Below are 17,553 nucleotides of genomic sequence, written 5' to 3'. Positions count from 1 at the left end.
GTTGTACTTAAAACATTACTCACTGATCCGTCTTTAAATTGCATCTGTATTATCCATATGATCTGAATATGAATAATGACTGTGAAAGTTTAGAATTCAGAGCCTGAACTCTCTGCTCTCAGACATAATAGCAAAAACATTTAGCAAACTTGCATGAAAGTCAAATCACTTGAGGCAGCAGTTTGTCTCTTAATGGCACTTCTAAGAAATACTTTTAAAAATTTAAATACATCTGATTTTAAAAGTACTTAATTACATCATATGGGTTTTTTTGACTGATGTAGGGTGATAGGTGGTACCACCATCACTGCTGATAGCAGAAACCAAATCTGGTCTTTTTCTGATCCAAGTGTTACAGTAACGCGCATCAACCCCTAAATATGGTCAGGTCACTCTGTGGGATTCTCCAGGTCTTTTAACCATTGGATAACATTTAGTCAGTGTTTGACCATCAGTACCAGCAGACTGGTTCTTCATTAACAACTGAACTACAATAAATCTGCATTCATCATTCAGTATTTTGATGAAAATAAATATTACCACTGCAGTTTATTGACAATGTAATCATCGCAAGTACAACTTCAAATCAAATTATTGTAAAAGTCAATTTTCTCTGTTCATAGTTTTTATCAATAATTCACTGCTGCTCTGAAACTTTTTAACAGACATGTAAAAAGGGAGTCATCATTTGCAGTTTCTTCTCCTACTGGAGAAAAAACTGGATTAATCTGATCTAAATCTTTGCAAACATTGTATGCTATTAATTGTTTTGTTTTTTTATCCTTTCCAGACATCTTGTCATTTAGAGTAAAAAGTTCCTTTTCAAATAATTTAGTGTCAACTTGTTTCCAGTTTTATATAAAAACACGAGACCTAATGCTGCCCTACAACATGTTTGAATTATTTCTACACCAATTGTTGTCTATTGTTCTTAAGCAAAACTAAACCAATGTAACTAGAACAAAATTAATTAAAACCATAATATGTAATCCAATATGCGAAGTGGACTTTTTTTGTGAAATGAGGAAACCAGATTTTTTTAGTTAAGGCTCGTGTTGGTAGAAACACTGATGATCAGGAAATAATGAACATTTTTCTATTTTTTATTTTCAGTTTCAATGTGTATTTTCATATGTACAGTAATTATGACCCTTCCTTGGCTCCATATGATGAGCTCTTCAGATACACCATGTTGTTTTGAACGGGTCATCAACACTGTGTGAAAGGACAATGGTTTCTAGTTTGGATCAGTGAGAAAAACAAGTAGAAGGTTGTTCTTCTGAGCTCTGATATCTATGATATCTGCTAAATATGTATATTTAGGGTGACAGTGGCACAAGAGTTAGAGAGTTCATCCTGTTATTGGCAGGGTGCCTGTTTGATCCTCTGCTCCAACTCTCTCAGGCATTGTGTCCTTGGGCAAGACACTTCACCCAAATTGCCTGCTGGCGGTGGTCAGAAAGCCCACTAGCCTATGTATGGCAGCCTCGCTTCTGTCAGTCTGCTCCAGGGCATCTGTGGCTACTTACATAGCTCACCACCATCAGGGCATGAACTGACTGTAGTGTAAAGTGCTTTGGGGGTCATCGGACTAGTTAAATCGCTACACAACCACAAGCCATTTACCATTTTTACCATTTTGGACCATGAGTTACTTCAGAAAAGCTGTCGTGAACAATTTTTCTGTTCAACTGCAAGTGTGTGATAATTTTCAAGCAATGTGAAAGAGAATACAATTATATCATTAATCCAAAATTCATCTAGATGCAATAATTAATAATAATAATTAACCTTAATCAAAGTTTAAAATGGCATATAAAAACGGCGATTCTGTAATATATTGGCTGGTAGATTAGGATATGTTATTGTATCACTGCCTGAAATATAAAATATAAATAAATATAAAAAAGTGCATGGAAATTCATTTTTAACATCATTAAATCTAGTCATTAATGGTGCTTGATTCTTACTGTGGGAAGACAGTAAAATGATTTTAGAGCAAATTAAGTGTTTGATTTATAAAGAGTTCAAACATTTACTCATAAGATTGGTAATGCTATACTAGTCAAATAAAGATGATCTCTTCAAGCAATATGTTCTGAATGATTTGGTGGTCTGATGGCTCCCCCTGTGGTGGTTTGGTGTCATGCATCAAGGAGTTTTTGTACAGTGTTTCTGCTTCCTGTGTCACTGTGGCTGTCGAGCACAATAATAAACAGCAGAATCCTCAGCTGTCAGGCTGTTCATCTGCAGATACACCTGATTTCTGCTGTTCTCTCTGGAGATGGTGAACCGGTTTTTCACTGAGTCAGAGTAGTAGATGCTGCCGCTGTCATATCTGATAAAAGCAATCCACTCCAGTCCTTTTCCAGCTGCCTTTCTGATCCAGTTAATGTAAGGAGTGCTACTAAACCCAGAATATGTGCAGGTCAGTCTGTGGGATTCTCCAGGCCTTTTAACCACTGATTCAGACTCAGTCAGTGTTTGACCATCAGTACCTGCAGACAGACAGATCATTAGGTTCTGAACTGTAATAATTATGTATTTACTTACTAAGAGGTTCCTTTAAATGGTCCTTTGTTCTCACCGGTCCAGTTAACTGCCAGGATGAGGAAAGCGATCACAACCTGATGAGGTCTGATCATTGTAGAAGCCATTTGTCTCTGCTCAGTCTGGACGTGTCTTTGTCTCTGATTTACTGCAGGTCTTGAACTCTCTCACAGACATGTAAAGGTGGAAGCAGCGCAAAACCTTTACATGGAAAAGAGAGCTTTGGGAACCTTCAGAGGAACACCACCAAGCCACTGGTTTAGATATGTGGATGACACTTTTGTCAAAATCCAGCTAAAAGAAGTGGAAGCGTTCACAAGACACATCAACTCGGTGGACAACAACATCAAGTTTACTCGAGAGGATGCCAACGACAACAAGCTACCTTTTCTCGACTGTTTGGTGAATGTGGAAGGAGATGGAAACCTCAACATTGAAGTGTATAGGAAACCCACCCACACAGACCAATATCTTCTTTTTGACTCACACCACCCACTGGAGCACAAACTTTCCGTCATCAGAACCTTACAACACCGGGCCGAGCATGTCCCGACTAAAACAGAAGGGAAGCACAAGGAACAGAAACACATCAGAGATGCCCTCCAAACCTGTGGGTACCCTAACTGGGCTTTTGTCAAATCAGCAAGAAAATCCAAAAGACCCGCTGCAGAACATAATGGTGAGAAGAATAAACGCAAAAGCATCGTCATCCCATATGTTGCTGGAGTCTCTGAAAAACTCAAGAGGATTTTCTCCAAACATAAAATCCCAGTACATTTCAAACCAAACAGGACCCTCAGACAGAGGCTGGTGCATCCCAAGGACAAAACCCCCAAACCTAAGATGAGCGGAGTAGTGTATGCAGTTCAGTGCAGTGAGGAATGTTCTGATCTTTATATTGGAGAAACCAAACAACCTCTCCACAGACGCATGGCTCAACACAGGAGAGCTACCTCCTCAGGTCAAGACTCTGCTGTCCACTTACACCTAAAGGACAAAGGACACTCTTTTGAGGACCAAAATGTTCACATTTTGGACAAAGAAGACAGATGGTTTGAAAGGGGTGTGAAGGAAGCCATCTACGTCAAGAGAGAAAGACCAACCTTAAACAGAGGAGGAGGCCTTAGGTTCCAACTCTCAAAAACCTATAACACAGCTATAGGATTAATTCCAGCCAATCGTCAACTTAACTCTCACCCTCATTCAGGTGATTAAAACATTGTCCCTTTAAGCCAAGCCAATAACACTCTAACGACTCCTCGTTACAGAGGAGTGGACCAGTTTCGGTCCATTCCGCTGGCTTAATGGTTTTTACGACCGCCCATTACTAAGGGGTGGTCCTGTTTCGGTTGAATTTGCATGTTATCTAAGCCATTACAGGCCTTTGTTTGGTATGGTATAAAGCTTGTTACTCATCATTACTCCAGACTTTTTGAATTGAGAAAGCTTCCGGGAGAGGAAGCGAAACGTCTTCAACTACGGAAAACAAGTCCAGTTGCTTTGTTTTTTACCTTTTTTGGAAGCAGCGCAAACTTTGCATCAACTCCTCGCCCTGGAAACCATACAGAACTTGATTATCTGCAGACATTTGATTTCAATAACCTTTTGAGATTATTCTTGGATATTTTGATGGTTTAATTTAAGCAGCAAATTTACAGGTAAGTTATCATTTATTTATTTTAAAGCAATAAAGATTTATAGTCAACACCAAATTCTATTAGTGTCTGCAGCAACCATGTAAACAGAGATAATTGTATATATAATGTTAATAAAAAGCAGAAGTGTTTCGGTCTATAACCTTTTTTTTTTAATTCAGGAAAATTTTGTCACAAAAACAACTCAGAAAGCTTTTCAGACCTAAATAAAAAAAATGCTTTGCTCTTTGTTGAAGTAGGTAAATATTTTTCATATCTGCTAAACCAAAAGGTTTCTGGAAAACAGGAAATGACAAATGTTGAAAAGAGATATTGAATTTTGGGAACAGTACAAATGTAGTCTTATTTAGAGGAATATTTTCATGTTCTTTTTTATTATTACTGATATGACGGTAAAATGTTTCTTCAATTGAAACAATTGTTTTGATATTTGTAATTTCAGTTATCAGTTCAAAAAAATAATTATCAGTTAAAAGCTCCTCTTCTGGTGGTTTTGTGTTACTGGTCCTCTGAGGGGTTTTTGTACAGCTGTGCTGCTGGTTTATCTCACTGTGAGTCTGGCACAGTAATACACAGCAGAGTCTTCAGGCTGCATATTCTGTCCATTCAGAGTCACTGTTTTACTGGAAGTGTCTACATCTATACTGAATTTGTTCTTTAAAGAATCTTTGTAGAATGATGCTCCACCACCATGCTTCATCCCAATCCACTCCAGTCCTTTCCCTGCAGCCTGTCTGATCCAAGCTGTGTAGTAGCTGCCCAGAGAATAAGAAACCTGACAGCTGATGGTCAGACGTTGACCTGGCTGCACAGTCACAGAGGCTGGCTGTGTCAGCTGTTCACACTTCACACCTGCAGAGGAAAATGTTAAATGTATAATTACCACATAAACAGTGATCAGTCAGTTTATTGTGAACACGCTGTAAAAGTTTCTGCCTCAGTGAGACTCACAGGATCCAGCAACCAGCAGCAGCAGCAGAGCTACAGAGAACATTTTTGTGTTCAAGTTGATGTGATGGGAGTTTTTCTTCTTCTGCAGCTGACAGGATCAGACCAAGACTTTAAACCAGAACACTTCATTTGCATGATGATGGTCCTGCCTGTCAGGATATTTGACTTTTTTTATCTAGCATACTGAAACAGTATTTCTCAATGTACAATATTCATGTTAAACTATATTTTTTTCATCTTTTGAACTGGTTTATCATCTGTTTTGTTTTCTACGCTATTCATACAGTAATTATATTTATTCAGGTAAATTAAAGTTTACCACATGGATAATTTAACAGTTTACACAATCCTGCAGAGATATAATGTATAAAGGAGACAATGATTAAATGCTTTAAACACTTTTTTGTTTTGATGCAACATGAATTATGAACAATCCTTCACAGAGAATATTGTACCTGTTCTCCAGGTCTTGAAGCCTGTATACAACATTCTCTCTGCAGCTGAGCTGCCTCACTGTTGTTACATTTCAATTTCAAAAGTTATTCAGGTTTAAATTTACAGCAGCACTGAACGTTTAAGAGTTTATCATGAAAGAAGTTCTGAGATAAAACTATGAGTAAAGTTTATTGCTCATAATGAATAAAATACATTTTGCTGCTCACTGCAGACTCACTCAATGAGCATTAAACAAATCTGCTGGTTGGCAAGTTTTTACAAGGATGCACAGTGACTGGCACCATTCCTGCTAATCCGCTAGGCCCCCTATATCTGAGTCAGGTGAGTTAAAACATCTGATCATTACAGGACATCACTCCTCGAGCACTGGAGTCTGAGACCACTGCTTTAAGGGTTTTTTGTACAGTTCTGATTCCAATATGTGTCACTCTGGCTCAGTAATACATAGCAGAGTCCTACATATGCTGTCCATTCAGAGTCACTGCTCTGCTGGAAGAACTATAGTAATAGTGAAGATAATTTTTTCAAGCTTCATGGGCTCAATCCACTGCCTGCTGAACCGATCCCCTCTTGTCAATTTATTATTGTTTTATGTATTTTTTGACAAACCTAACTTTAAAAGTGCCATGACATCACTGCATAAACCACTTAATGTAGTTAATATTGCTGCATATGTAAATTTTCCGTCAGCTTATTGTTTTGTCAGACCAAATGTCCCTCCTCAGTAAAAGGGTTGGTTGTGGAAATGAGATGTACATAGCTCTACCAAGCTGACTTCACTCTGATTGGCAGTGTTAGCATCATGTGACATTGTTGGCTACAACTTTCTGCCATTTTTTGTTTCACATTCTGTTTCTATCATCCTCCTGGAACAAAATACTTCTCATTTATCAACACCAACGTGATTCAGATATTCTTCAATTTTATTGGACATGCCAAGATCACTTTCAAAAAATGCACTATTTTAATCCCAGACTCATTTTTACCTATAATGGAGGATGGGGAAAGTCATGACTGTGCAGCTGTCTTAAATGTTGTTTGTACCCCTCGTCCTGATTCACAAGATATCCTTCTGTCTAAGGCAGATCTCGTCTTGTATGTTGACGGCTCCTCCTCCCGTTCTGCGGCAGGTTTGAACCAAGTTGAGTTTGTTGTGTGTTCTGACTCAGGTATTTTGTGCTCAGGTCCTTTACTGCACCACTATTCTGCTCAATCAGCTGAACTCATCGCTTTTACTGAGGCTTGTAAGTTGACGGAAAGAAAAACTGTGATATAGACGCAGAGATTAGATCACGCATCCAGAGGGGCGATGCTGGTACAAAAATGGGTTTTCAGGAGAAGCTGAAAATTACTACAAAAATGTTTTGATCTGTGCTTCTCACAACCCATCTACGGTTCCTGCACAGCCACAAGCTGCACATCCGCCTCCACAATTTCCTTTTCAGATCTGATGATGGATTTTATTGAGCTGACACCTGCTGAAGGAGAGAAACATTGTCTAATCCACTTCGCAGCCAAGATCAACATGCAGCTGTACGGAAGATGGAAGGTTTTCGAATTGTTAATTGTTTTTTTGTAATTTTTATCAATCCTGTGCTCATCTGGAAAAACGTACCACACAAACAAATTTATGACTAACCTGAGTTATCACATCAAACATACCCATTGGCTGACTCGAAGAGAGATCCGTCACTTCAGTGACTATCATGATCATGCCGACAACATCTGGTGGCAATTAATGAAAATCTCACTGCTTTAAGTGACAAAGGTTTCTCCTCTCTGACGAAGGAGCAACAGTTTATCAGAACTATGACTTTGCAAAAACAGACTGGCTCTAGATTACCTACTAGCTGAAAAAGGAAGTGTTTGTCACATAATCGGGGAACAATGCAGTACTTTTATTCCCGATGTGTCTAACAGCATTACCAACATCCACTATAAATTATAACAGTTGCTGACAATCCAGCAGGAGGAAAATACTGGTTCATCCTGGGATCATTTGTCTTGGTTTTTTTCTGGTGGTTGGACCTCCTGGTTAATAAAGATTGAAGTAATTTGTTCTTGTTGGTTTCTATTATCTTGTTGATTTAGATTTTCCTTCATGTTGTGTTTTTCCAATGGTTAAGGGACTGGTAATGAAAGTGACTGATGCCACTTTGATAAAGATAAATACTGATGCAGACTTACTTTCTGTTTGTGCTGACCATGATATGGAGAAGTATGATGTTTCTGCATTAAAAGACAATGACAGTACTGAGGAAGATGGATTTTACATTGTTTCGTGGGTGCTATAATTATGTTAAAACTCAGAACCCGGATGGGAAGTTAATACTGATGTTTAGCATTGGAGTATTTTAAATGAAGTAAAATGTATGCTTTAACAGTTTATTAAAAATTATTATTTTGGTATAGAGATGTTCAAATGCTCTATGCTTTTGAAAAAATTTGTAAAGACAAATATGCATTTTTCTCTTAATTAAGGAGTAGCGTGCTTTCCTTTTTGATCAAGTTTAATATCCACCACAATAGCTTTTGACCATCTATCTTTCCTTGTTTTTGCTTTTTGTGTTTACTAGTGTCATGATTTGTTGAGATGAACCGAACACAAACCACACACAGAGCTTTTTTCTGAGAGTTTATTGAATGAAGGATGAGTTGTGGAAGGAGGAGACCAGAGAGCCTGAACCAGACTGGAGCTGGAGGATGTAGATCAGGGATGGGCAACTGGCGGCCCGGGGGCCGCACACGGCCCTCGTCATCAGTCAGTGCGGCCCGCGAATAGATCAATAATAATTTATTAATAAAAAAAAAAAAAAAAAAAAAAAAAAAAAAAAAAAAAAAAAAAAAAAATGTAATTCTACTTTTGACCGATAGAGGCGCACCGTGCCCAAACAATAGCGGGCACGGGCCGCTTTGCAACAGAGAGAAAGAGTGGGGAGCCATGGCAACGAGCAGCGGCATCAAGAGAAAACTTGACCGAGAAAATCGCATTTTTCAGAGAAAATGGGAAGAAGAGTACCTTTTCACCGAATTCAAAGGAAAGCCAATGTGTCTAGTTTGCTTGGAGACATTATCAGCCCTGAAAGATTATAATTTAGGCCGACATTACAACACCTTGCATAAAGTTAAATTTGAGAAATACACTGGAGCTGCCAGAACCGCTGTAGTAGCTGACCTCAAAGCAAAAGTATGTAAACAGCAGCACTTTTTCACAAAAGCTACGACGTGTCAGGAGTCAGCCATCACAGCGTCTTATGATGTGGCACTCGAACTTGCCAGGGCAAAGAAGCCACTGTCGGATGGAGAAGTTGTTAAGAGGTGCGCGGTGAAAATGGCCAAAGCATTTGGTGACAACAACATAGCTAAAAATTTTGAAGCTGTGTCCTTGTCCCGACGCACAGTAACACGCAGGATTTTTGACATCCACGATCACGTCGATGTAAAAATGAAACAAGTCATGCAGGACTGCAAATACTTCTCATTAGCTTTGGATGAGAGTACAGATGTGACAGATGTCAGCCAACTGCTGGTTTTTGCGAGAACGATTGACAATTCATTTTATGTACATGAGGAGTTACTGAAATTTGCATCTCTGCACGACACTACTAAAGGCAGCGATATATTCAACGCCGTTACCGGTGCTGTGGGTGAATACGGTGGCTTTGAAAAGCTGTCAGCTGTTGTTACGGATGGCGCACCTGCGATGCAGGGAAGACACCGAGGTTTCGCCGGGCTACTCAGGCAGAGCGGAGTAAACTGCCCTATACTGCACTGCATCATCCATCAGGTGAGTAGCGTCATATTAATTGTGAGATGTAGGCTACTGTAGAACTGTTGTGCCGTGGTTACATAAAATAGAACCACATACAAACAATATATTTTATGACCGCAACTATTTTTTTCTAATCTTTCCAGGAAGCCCTCTGCGCAAAGACGTTAAACTTTGGCCACGTCATGGATTTGGTGACAAAAGTCACTAATATCATCAGAGGAGGGAACAGATCGCTATGTCACCGGAGGTTCATCACCTTTCTGGATGAAGTGGATGCCGAGTATGGGGACTTACAACTTCATACGGATATCAGGTGGATGAGTCGAGGAAAGTGTCTGGAGCGTTTTTTTGCACTGCGCTCGGAAATACCAGCGTTCTTGGAGAACAGCATTAGTGGCGATGCAAGTGCATACTGCGGAAAGCTAAAAGATACAACGTTTCTTTGTGACATGGCCTTTCTGACAGACATCAGCGCGCACCTCAATCACCTCAACACACTCTTACAGGGGAGAGATCAAACAGTGTGTGATCTCTTTTCTCACATGACCGCATTTCAGCGCAAGCTCGGGCTCTTTATTGATAGCTTTTCTTCCCCTCCTGCAAATCTGGCACATTTTCCCGCATGCGCTGAGATTCGCAAAGAGAGCCCCCAGTGTGAAAAACAAATCCAGAAATACAGAGCAGACCTTGAAAAATTACAGGAGCAATTCAACAATCGTTTCCAAGATTTTCACGAGATGCAACCACGAATTGCGCTATTCACAGACCCCCTTTCTGCTGCGGTTAGCGCACAACCATCGGAGCTGCAGCTCGAACTCTGCGAGCTGCAGGCAGACCCGTTTTTTCAAGCAAAGCGCAACGAGAGGGGAATTTCATTTTGGAGACTTCTTCCTGAGGCCCGTTTTCCACGTCTCCGAGATTTTGCCCTTTCAATGGCCAGTATGTTTGGGAGCACTTACATTTGCGAGAGCAGTTTTTCCACCATGAAGCACATAAAATCCAAAGAGAGAAACAGACTCACCGATGAAACACTGTTTCATTTGATGCGCATTGGGACCACAAAAATTGACATTGACATCCAATCCATTGTGAGCCAGCAGGCCAAACCACAGGTCTCTCATTAGCCTTTATTAATGTTGGGCCTCTGTGGTCTAGTTTTTTACTATTATTGAATGTGAGCTATTTGCAATCAGTTTTTTTTTTTTACTTTTTTGTTCTTTGTTATAAATGAGTTCAGTTTTGCACTTTTTTAAAGCAAATGTTTTGTCTTTGTTTCTTATAGACATGTTAAAATGTATTTATTTTATACACACACTATTTGTAGTCAGTTTTTCAAGCTAATTTTTTTGTTCTTTGCTATAAATGAGTTCAGTTTTGCACTTTTTTAAAGCAAATGTTTTGTCTTTGTTTCTTATAGACATATTAAAATGTATTTATTTTATAGACACACTATTTGTAATCAGTTTTTCAAGCAAACTTTTTTGTTCTTTGTTATAAATGAGTTCAGTTTTGCACTTTTTTAAAGCAAATGTTTTGTCTTTGTTTCTTATAGACATGTTAAAATGTATTTATTTTATACATACACTATTTGTAATCAGTTTTTTAAGCAAACTTTTTGTTCTTTGATATTAAAGAGTTCAAATTCCTTTTTGCACTTTTTTTTAAAGCAAACTGTTTCTCTTTTGCTTAAGGACATATTAAAATGCATTTATATGCAGAATATAGTTGTATATTGGTGCAGTAAAAATACAGATATAAATTCGTACAAAATTTGTTCTTATTGAGAATCATTTGTAGCGTCTTTCATATCCAATTATTTGAAGTGCGTCATGTGGCCCTCCAATGGTCTTGCTGAAAAAAATTTGGCCCTCTTTATCATGGAAGTTGCCCATCCCTGATGTAGATGGAAGCAGGAGCTGGAGGACCGGAGAGAGCTGGAGAGCTGGGGGTGCTGCGTCGAGAACCGGCTGCTCAGCAGAGAAGTGACTAGGAGCGCTGGGGTAGCAGGAGACCAGAAGCATGGCTGAGAAAGCTTTTTGGACACAGGGACTGCAGTAGACCAGGAGAGCAGCAGAGATGGGGTCCTTAGAACGCAGGAGGACTGCAGTAGATTTAGCAGCGCAGCAGAGAGAGAGTTCTTGGAGGTGCAGGGCTGCTGTAGAAACAGAGGTGCAGCAAGAAAGTTCTTTGGACGCGGGGCTGTAGTAAGCCTTTTGCCCATTGACAGCTGGAGATAGGCACCAGCACCCTTCACGACCCCAAAAGGGATAAACGTGTTAGAAAATGGATGGATGGATGATTACAATTGTATTTTATTTAAAATGTGAATGTATTAATTCAGTTTCCATCTCTTTAATATATTTAAGGAAAATGTTAACTTTGCAGCGCTCTCCCTCAAAATATTCTAAAACCATTTGTGGTCTAAAAGCACCCCCTCTGGTTGGTGAGTAATAATAAACACGTTCAGGCTCTAAGGGGTTTTTGTACAGCTGTGCTGGTTGTTTGTGTCACTGTGGTCTCTGGCACAGTAATACACAGCAGAGTCCTCAGGCTGCAGATTCTGTCCATTCAGAGTCACTGTTTTACTGGAAGTATCTAAAGCAATACTGAACTTGTCCTTCAATGAGTCTTTGTAGTTTGAACCTCCAGTACCTTTCCACCCAATCCACCCCAGTCCTTTCCCAGCAGGCTGTCTGATCCAGTGTGTTGCATAGCCCAGATGATAAGAGACCTGACAGCTGATGGTCAGACGTTGACCTGGCTGCACAGTCACAGAGGCTGGCTGTGTCAGCTGTTCACACTTCACACCTGTGGAGAAAAATGTTAAGTTTATAATTACCACATTAACAGTAATCAGTCAGTTTATTGTGATCATGCTGTAAAGGTTTCTGCCTCAGTGAGACTCACAGGATCCAGCAACCAGCAGCAGCAGCAGAGCTACAGAGAACATTTTTTGTGTTGAAGATGATCTGATGAGAGTTTTTCTTCTTCTGCATCTGACAGCATCAGACCAAGACTTTAAACCAGAACACTTCATTTGCATAATGATGGTCCTGCCTGTCAGGATTTTTGGTGGATGGAAAACTTTTTTTTTATCTACCATACAGAAACAGTATTTTTTAATGTACAATACTCTTGTTAAACTATTTTTTTTCAGCTTTTGAACTGTATTTTTGTCTGTTTTGTTTTCTACGCTATTCGTATAGTAATTATATTTATTCGGGTACATTAAAGTTTACCACTTGGAGGATTTAACAGTTTATACAATCCTGCACAGATGTAAGATATAATGTAAAAAGGAGCCTATGAATAAATACTTTAGATACTTTTTTTGTTTTGATGCAGCCATCATGTCTCGCTCCATCCACCACAGTTTGTCCAGGAGTTGGTGGGTGCGTTAGTCCATGTCTGGGAGGAGATCTTTCAGGAGACCATCTGCCACCTCATCAGGAGCATGCCCAGGCATTGCAGGGAGGTCATACAGGCATGTTGAGGCCATACACACTACTGAGCCTCATTTTGACTTGTGTTAAGGACATTACATCATTGAATCCGCCTGTAGTTTGTTTTTCCACTTTATATTGCATTTCCATTGATAATTTGTGCATGGTTTTGGTGTCAACAGATTCAACTATTTGAAGAACAAAGTATTCAATAAGAATATGTCATTCATTCAGATGTAGGATGTGTTATTTTAGTGTTCCCTTTAATTTGTTGAGCGGTATATAGGAGGGGAGACGGGAGGTGTATCAGGTGGAACCAATTACACAGGTGAGATGAGTAAGATTCAATTAGGCAGAGGGGGAAAATGCAGTGAGCTGGCAGGAAAAACTGAATCTCACAGAGGAATATGAGAATGGCCAGATAAGAGGGGAAAAAAACTTGACTAAACAAAGGAGCAGGTAGAAAATAAAGATCTAAAAGAACAACTTAAATAAGGAGGTAACTTTAAGAGAAACTGAATCTAACGGATACAAAAATGTACTAAAAATACTGAACATTAAGGCAGAAGCAAAGATCTAATGAGGAACAAAAGGTGCAAAACATTGACATACAGCAGGAACTCCAGGGAGGCACAAGAAATAAACCAACCCATGGGGATCTTTATAAACGTTTACTATGAATTCTGCAATTCAAAACACTTTGTAAGCACATTCTGTGTATTTATAAGAAGAAAACATTAATAGACCTTTAAATTTGTATAGATGTGAAGAGTTTAATCTGTTGCATGTATTTTCTCCTGAAACTTAATTGCATCTAATCATTAAAATCATACATACTTGTACAAAATCCTGTTTATGAAAGAGTAGATTTTATAATTATTGTGAATTGTTTTATAGGGCACCAAAAGATGTTGGCCTTAAATATATTAAATTATTTCTCCAGAGTGAACCATGCAGATCCCCTCAGGTCATCATAGACATGTCAGGCTATTGTGTTTGTTCTGACAAAGATATGTGGTGTTAGAGCTCCCCCTGTGGTGTCTTCTTGTTAAAACTATTGATGCATCAAGGAGTTTTTGTAAAGTGTCTGGCTGTTCATCTGTCAGGCTGTTCATCTGCAGATACACCTGACTTCTGCTGTTCTCTCTGGATATGGGGAGTTTTTCTTTCCACTGTCGCTTCATGCTTGCTCAGTATGACGGATTGCTGCAAAGCCATGGACAATGCAGACACCTATCCCTGTAGCTCTACGCTTCTCCAGGAGTGAATGCTGCTTGTCGGGACTTTGAAGCAATCAACTGGTTCCCTTATATAGGAAATTTTTTATCAATCTGTATAATATGATTGATTTTGACTTTGTAAAGTGCCTTGAGATGACATGTTTCATGAATTGGTGCTATATAAATAAAATTGAATTGAATTGAATTGAAATGAATTGAATTGAATTGAATTGAATTGAATTGAATTGAATTGAATTGAATTGAATTGAATTGAATATGGTGAACCGGTTTTTCATTGAGTCAGAGTAGTAGATGGTGTTGCCACTGCTGATAAAAGCAATCCACTCCAGTCCTTTTCCAGCTGCCTGTCTGATCCAGTTCATGCTAGGAGTGCTACTAAACCCAGAATATGTGCAGGTCAGGCTGTGGGATTCTCCAGGCCTTTTAACCACTGATTGTGACTCAGTCAGTGTTTGACCATCAGTACCTGCAGACAGACAGATCATTAGGTTCTGAACTGTAATAATTATGTATTTACTCACTAAGAGAATCCTTTAAATGACCATTTGCTCTCACCAGTCCAGTTAACTGCCAGGATGAGGAAAGCAATCACAACCTGATGAGGTCTGATCATTGTAGAAGCCATTTGTCTCTGCTCAGTCTGGACGTGTCTTTGTCTCTGATTTACTGCAGGTCTTGAACTCTCTCACAGACATGTAAAGATGGAAGCAGCGCAAACTTTGCATCAACTCCTCCCCCTGGAAAGAATGTAGAATTCATCTTGATTTATCTGTAGACATTCAGTTTCAATAACTTTTTTAAATTCTTCTTGGATTTGTTGATGGTTTAACTTTAACACTAATTTACATGTAATTTTTTATTACTTTCATTTAAAGTCATAAAATTGTAAAGTCAAATAACAAAAAATGTAATGAGCATCTGCAGTAAGTGTGTCAGAAGAGATAATTTTACATACAATGTGAATATGAAGCAGATGTGGAAAGGATTTTAATCCTTTTTTAATTCATGATTATTTGGTCACAAAAAAACTCAGAAACTTTTTTAGATCTAAATAATAAACCAGTTTCCACGCTCTTTGTAGAAATGGGTAAATAGTATTCATATCTGTTACACCAAAAGTTAAATAGAAGTCTGGAAAACAGGAAACAACAAATGTTAATATGAGATATTTGTTTGTTAGTTGTATTTTGGGAGCAGTTTGAATTTAAGCCTATAATCTTATTTGAATGGTTTGTTTTAATGCTCTCTTACATGACAGCATTATTTGTCTTAAGTTGAAACAATTAATTTTGACTTTGTAATTTCAGTTGTATAGTAACATACCAGGGATAAACTTTGCATCCCTTTTATTTTTAGTTTAAAATAGCTAAACATAAAACATGGTTTTAAAGCACCTCCTCTGGTGATTTTTTGTTGCATGTGTTCTGAGGGGTTTTTGTACAGCTCTGCTGCTGGTTTGTGTCACTGTGGTCTCGTCTGGCACAGTAATACACAGCAGAGTCTTCAGGCTGCAGACTCTGTCCATTCAGAGTCACTGTTTTACTGGAAGTGTCTACATCTATACTGAATTTGTTCTTCAAAGAGTCTTTGTAGTATGATTCTCCATCACCATGCTTCATCCCAATCCACTCCAGTCCTTTCCCTGCAGGCTGTCTGATCCAGTGTGTTGCATAGCCCAGAGAATAAGAGACCTGACAGCTGATGGTCAGACGTTGACCTGGCTGCACAGTCACAGAGGCTGGCTGTGTCAGCTGTTCACACTTCACACCTGCAGAGGAAAATGTTAAGTTTATAATTACCACATAAACAGTGATCAGTCAGTTTATTGTGATCATGCTGTAAAAGTTTCTGCCTCAGTGAGACTCACAGGATCCAGCAACCAGCAGCAGCAGCAGAGCTACAGAGAACATGTTGGTGCTGAAGGTGATCTGATGGGAGTTTTTCTTCTTCTGCAGCTGACAGCATCAGACCAAGACTTTAAACCAGAACACTTCATTTGCATGATGACGATCCTGCCTGTCAGAATTTTTGAGTTTTTCATCCAGCATACAGAAACAGTATTTTTTTAATGTACAATATTCATGTTAAACTATATTTTGTTCATCTTTTGAATTGTTTTTTTTTTTTGTCTGTTTTGTTTTCTACGCCATTCATATAGTAATTATATTTATTCAGGTAAATTACACTTCATCACATGTAAGATTTAACAGTTTATACAATCCTGCAGAAATGTATATACTGTATAAAGGAGACAATGATTAAATACTTTAAACAATTTTTTGTTTTAATGCAACATGAACTCTCTTCAATCCTTCACAGAGAATATTATACCTGTGCTCCATATCTTGAGGCATTGATACAACATTCTCTGTGCAGCTGAGCCACCTCACTGTTGTTACATTTAAATTTTAAAAGTGGTTCCCGTGTACATTTACAACAGCACTGAACATTTATATTGTTTATAAAACAAAACGTTCTAAACACATTGCTGCTCACTGCTGACTGAATGAGCATTAAGCTAATCTACTTGTTGGCAAGTTTTTATAATGATACACAGTGACTGGCACCATTCCTGTTGAGCTTATAGACCCCCCTATATCTGAATTAGGTGTGTTGAAGCATCTAAACATTACAGGACACCGGCCCTTGAGGATTGGACCACTGCTCCAAGAGGTTTGTGTACAGCTCTGCTGCTTGTTTGTGTCACTCTGGCTCTCTGACACAATAATACATAGCAGAGTCCACAGCTCAGTCACTGAGCTGCTAGAAGAAGTAATAGTGAAATTAAATTTGTGAAGCTTTGTATTCTGGGCTCAATCTACAGCCTGCTGAAACGATCCACTCCTATCATTTCTATGATTGTGTTATGTATTCTTTGACAAACTTAAATTAAAAAAGAAGATGAAAACATGTATATTGAGGGTCTGTTCTATTTGAGTTCAGCTGCTGGAAGTGAGGAAGTGGCATTCTGGGAAGGCATCATCGATGACCTGATGTCTGATGAGAAAGATGGCAGCTTTGAGGGGATGTCAGGGTGGATTGTGAGCCCCCCGAGTTTTTGCAGTCAGAAGCTCCAGTTGACCGCTACAGAAGAGAGTAGGGGCCAATCCCAAGAACAGTGCAATGCATCACAGGAATCAATACATTTGATAATTTTTGGACAAAAAAGCACCACAACATGGTCTAGAATTAGTGCTGTCAAACGATTAAAAATTTTAATCACGACTAATCACATAATGTCGATAGTTAACTCGAGATTAATCGCAAATTAATCGCATGTTTTATTCTTTTATTTCTGAAAATGTAATAGCCTGTTTGGGCATTTTAATATGCAATTTTGCAATAAATGACACTAATAAAATACATGCTTGTACAAAAAATATTTTTATTTTGTTATTTTTCAAGCACTTTTCAGAATTGGAATGAAAACATCCTGGTGCCAAATGTTAAACTCTGGACTATAATGGCTAAATGACTAATCATGT

At 38.7% G+C, this 17,553-nt stretch overlaps 1 protein-coding gene and 2 gene segments (V, D, J or C); 1 reads left to right on the top strand and 2 right to left on the bottom strand.

Moving 5' to 3' along the window:
* Positions 1 to 2,187: 2,187 nt before the first annotated feature.
* Positions 2,188 to 6,624, bottom strand: LOC118562497. The segment is given in 3 exon segments: positions 2,188 to 2,338; positions 4,901 to 5,050; positions 6,599 to 6,624. Coding segments are annotated over 3 exon segments (327 nt in total).
* Positions 6,625 to 8,553: 1,929 nt separating this feature from the next.
* On the top strand, positions 8,554 to 11,411 carry LOC118562496 (general transcription factor II-I repeat domain-containing protein 2-like). The gene is made up of 3 exons (XM_036134942.1): positions 8,554 to 9,399; positions 9,528 to 9,907; positions 11,288 to 11,411. Exons 1-3 carry the CDS (start codon positions 8,554 to 8,556, stop codon positions 11,409 to 11,411), a joined length of 1,350 nt encoding a protein of 449 aa, XP_035990835.1.
* Positions 11,412 to 15,453: 4,042 nt separating this feature from the next.
* LOC118562495 lies at positions 15,454 to 15,978 on the bottom strand. The segment is given in 2 exon segments: positions 15,454 to 15,836; positions 15,936 to 15,978. Coding segments are annotated over 2 exon segments (426 nt in total).
* Between the last annotated feature and the right edge of the window lie 1,575 nt (positions 15,979 to 17,553).

The sequence above is a fragment of the Fundulus heteroclitus genome, unplaced genomic scaffold (genome assembly GCF_011125445.2).
Source record: "Fundulus heteroclitus isolate FHET01 unplaced genomic scaffold, MU-UCD_Fhet_4.1 scaffold_95, whole genome shotgun sequence".
In the NCBI taxonomy this organism is placed as follows: domain Eukaryota; kingdom Metazoa; phylum Chordata; class Actinopteri; order Cyprinodontiformes; family Fundulidae; genus Fundulus; species Fundulus heteroclitus.
This window is presented reverse-complemented; position numbering and strand designations above follow the sequence as displayed.

What these genes read in the sequence shown, in the direction of transcription:
- LOC118562496 (XM_036134942.1), top strand. Translation starts at nt 8,554, where the DNA reads ATGGCAACGAGCAGCGGCATCAAGAGAAAACTTGACCGAGAAAATCGC. An exon ending in TGCACTGCATCATCCATCAG is followed by an intron (nt 9,400 to 9,527) that starts GTGAGTAGCGTC and finishes TAATCTTTCCAG; the next exon opens with GAAGCCCTCTGCGCAAAGAC. An exon ending in CAGGGGAGAGATCAAACAGT is followed by an intron (nt 9,908 to 11,287) that starts GTGTGATCTCTT and finishes TCCCTGATGTAG; the next exon opens with ATGGAAGCAGGAGCTGGAGG.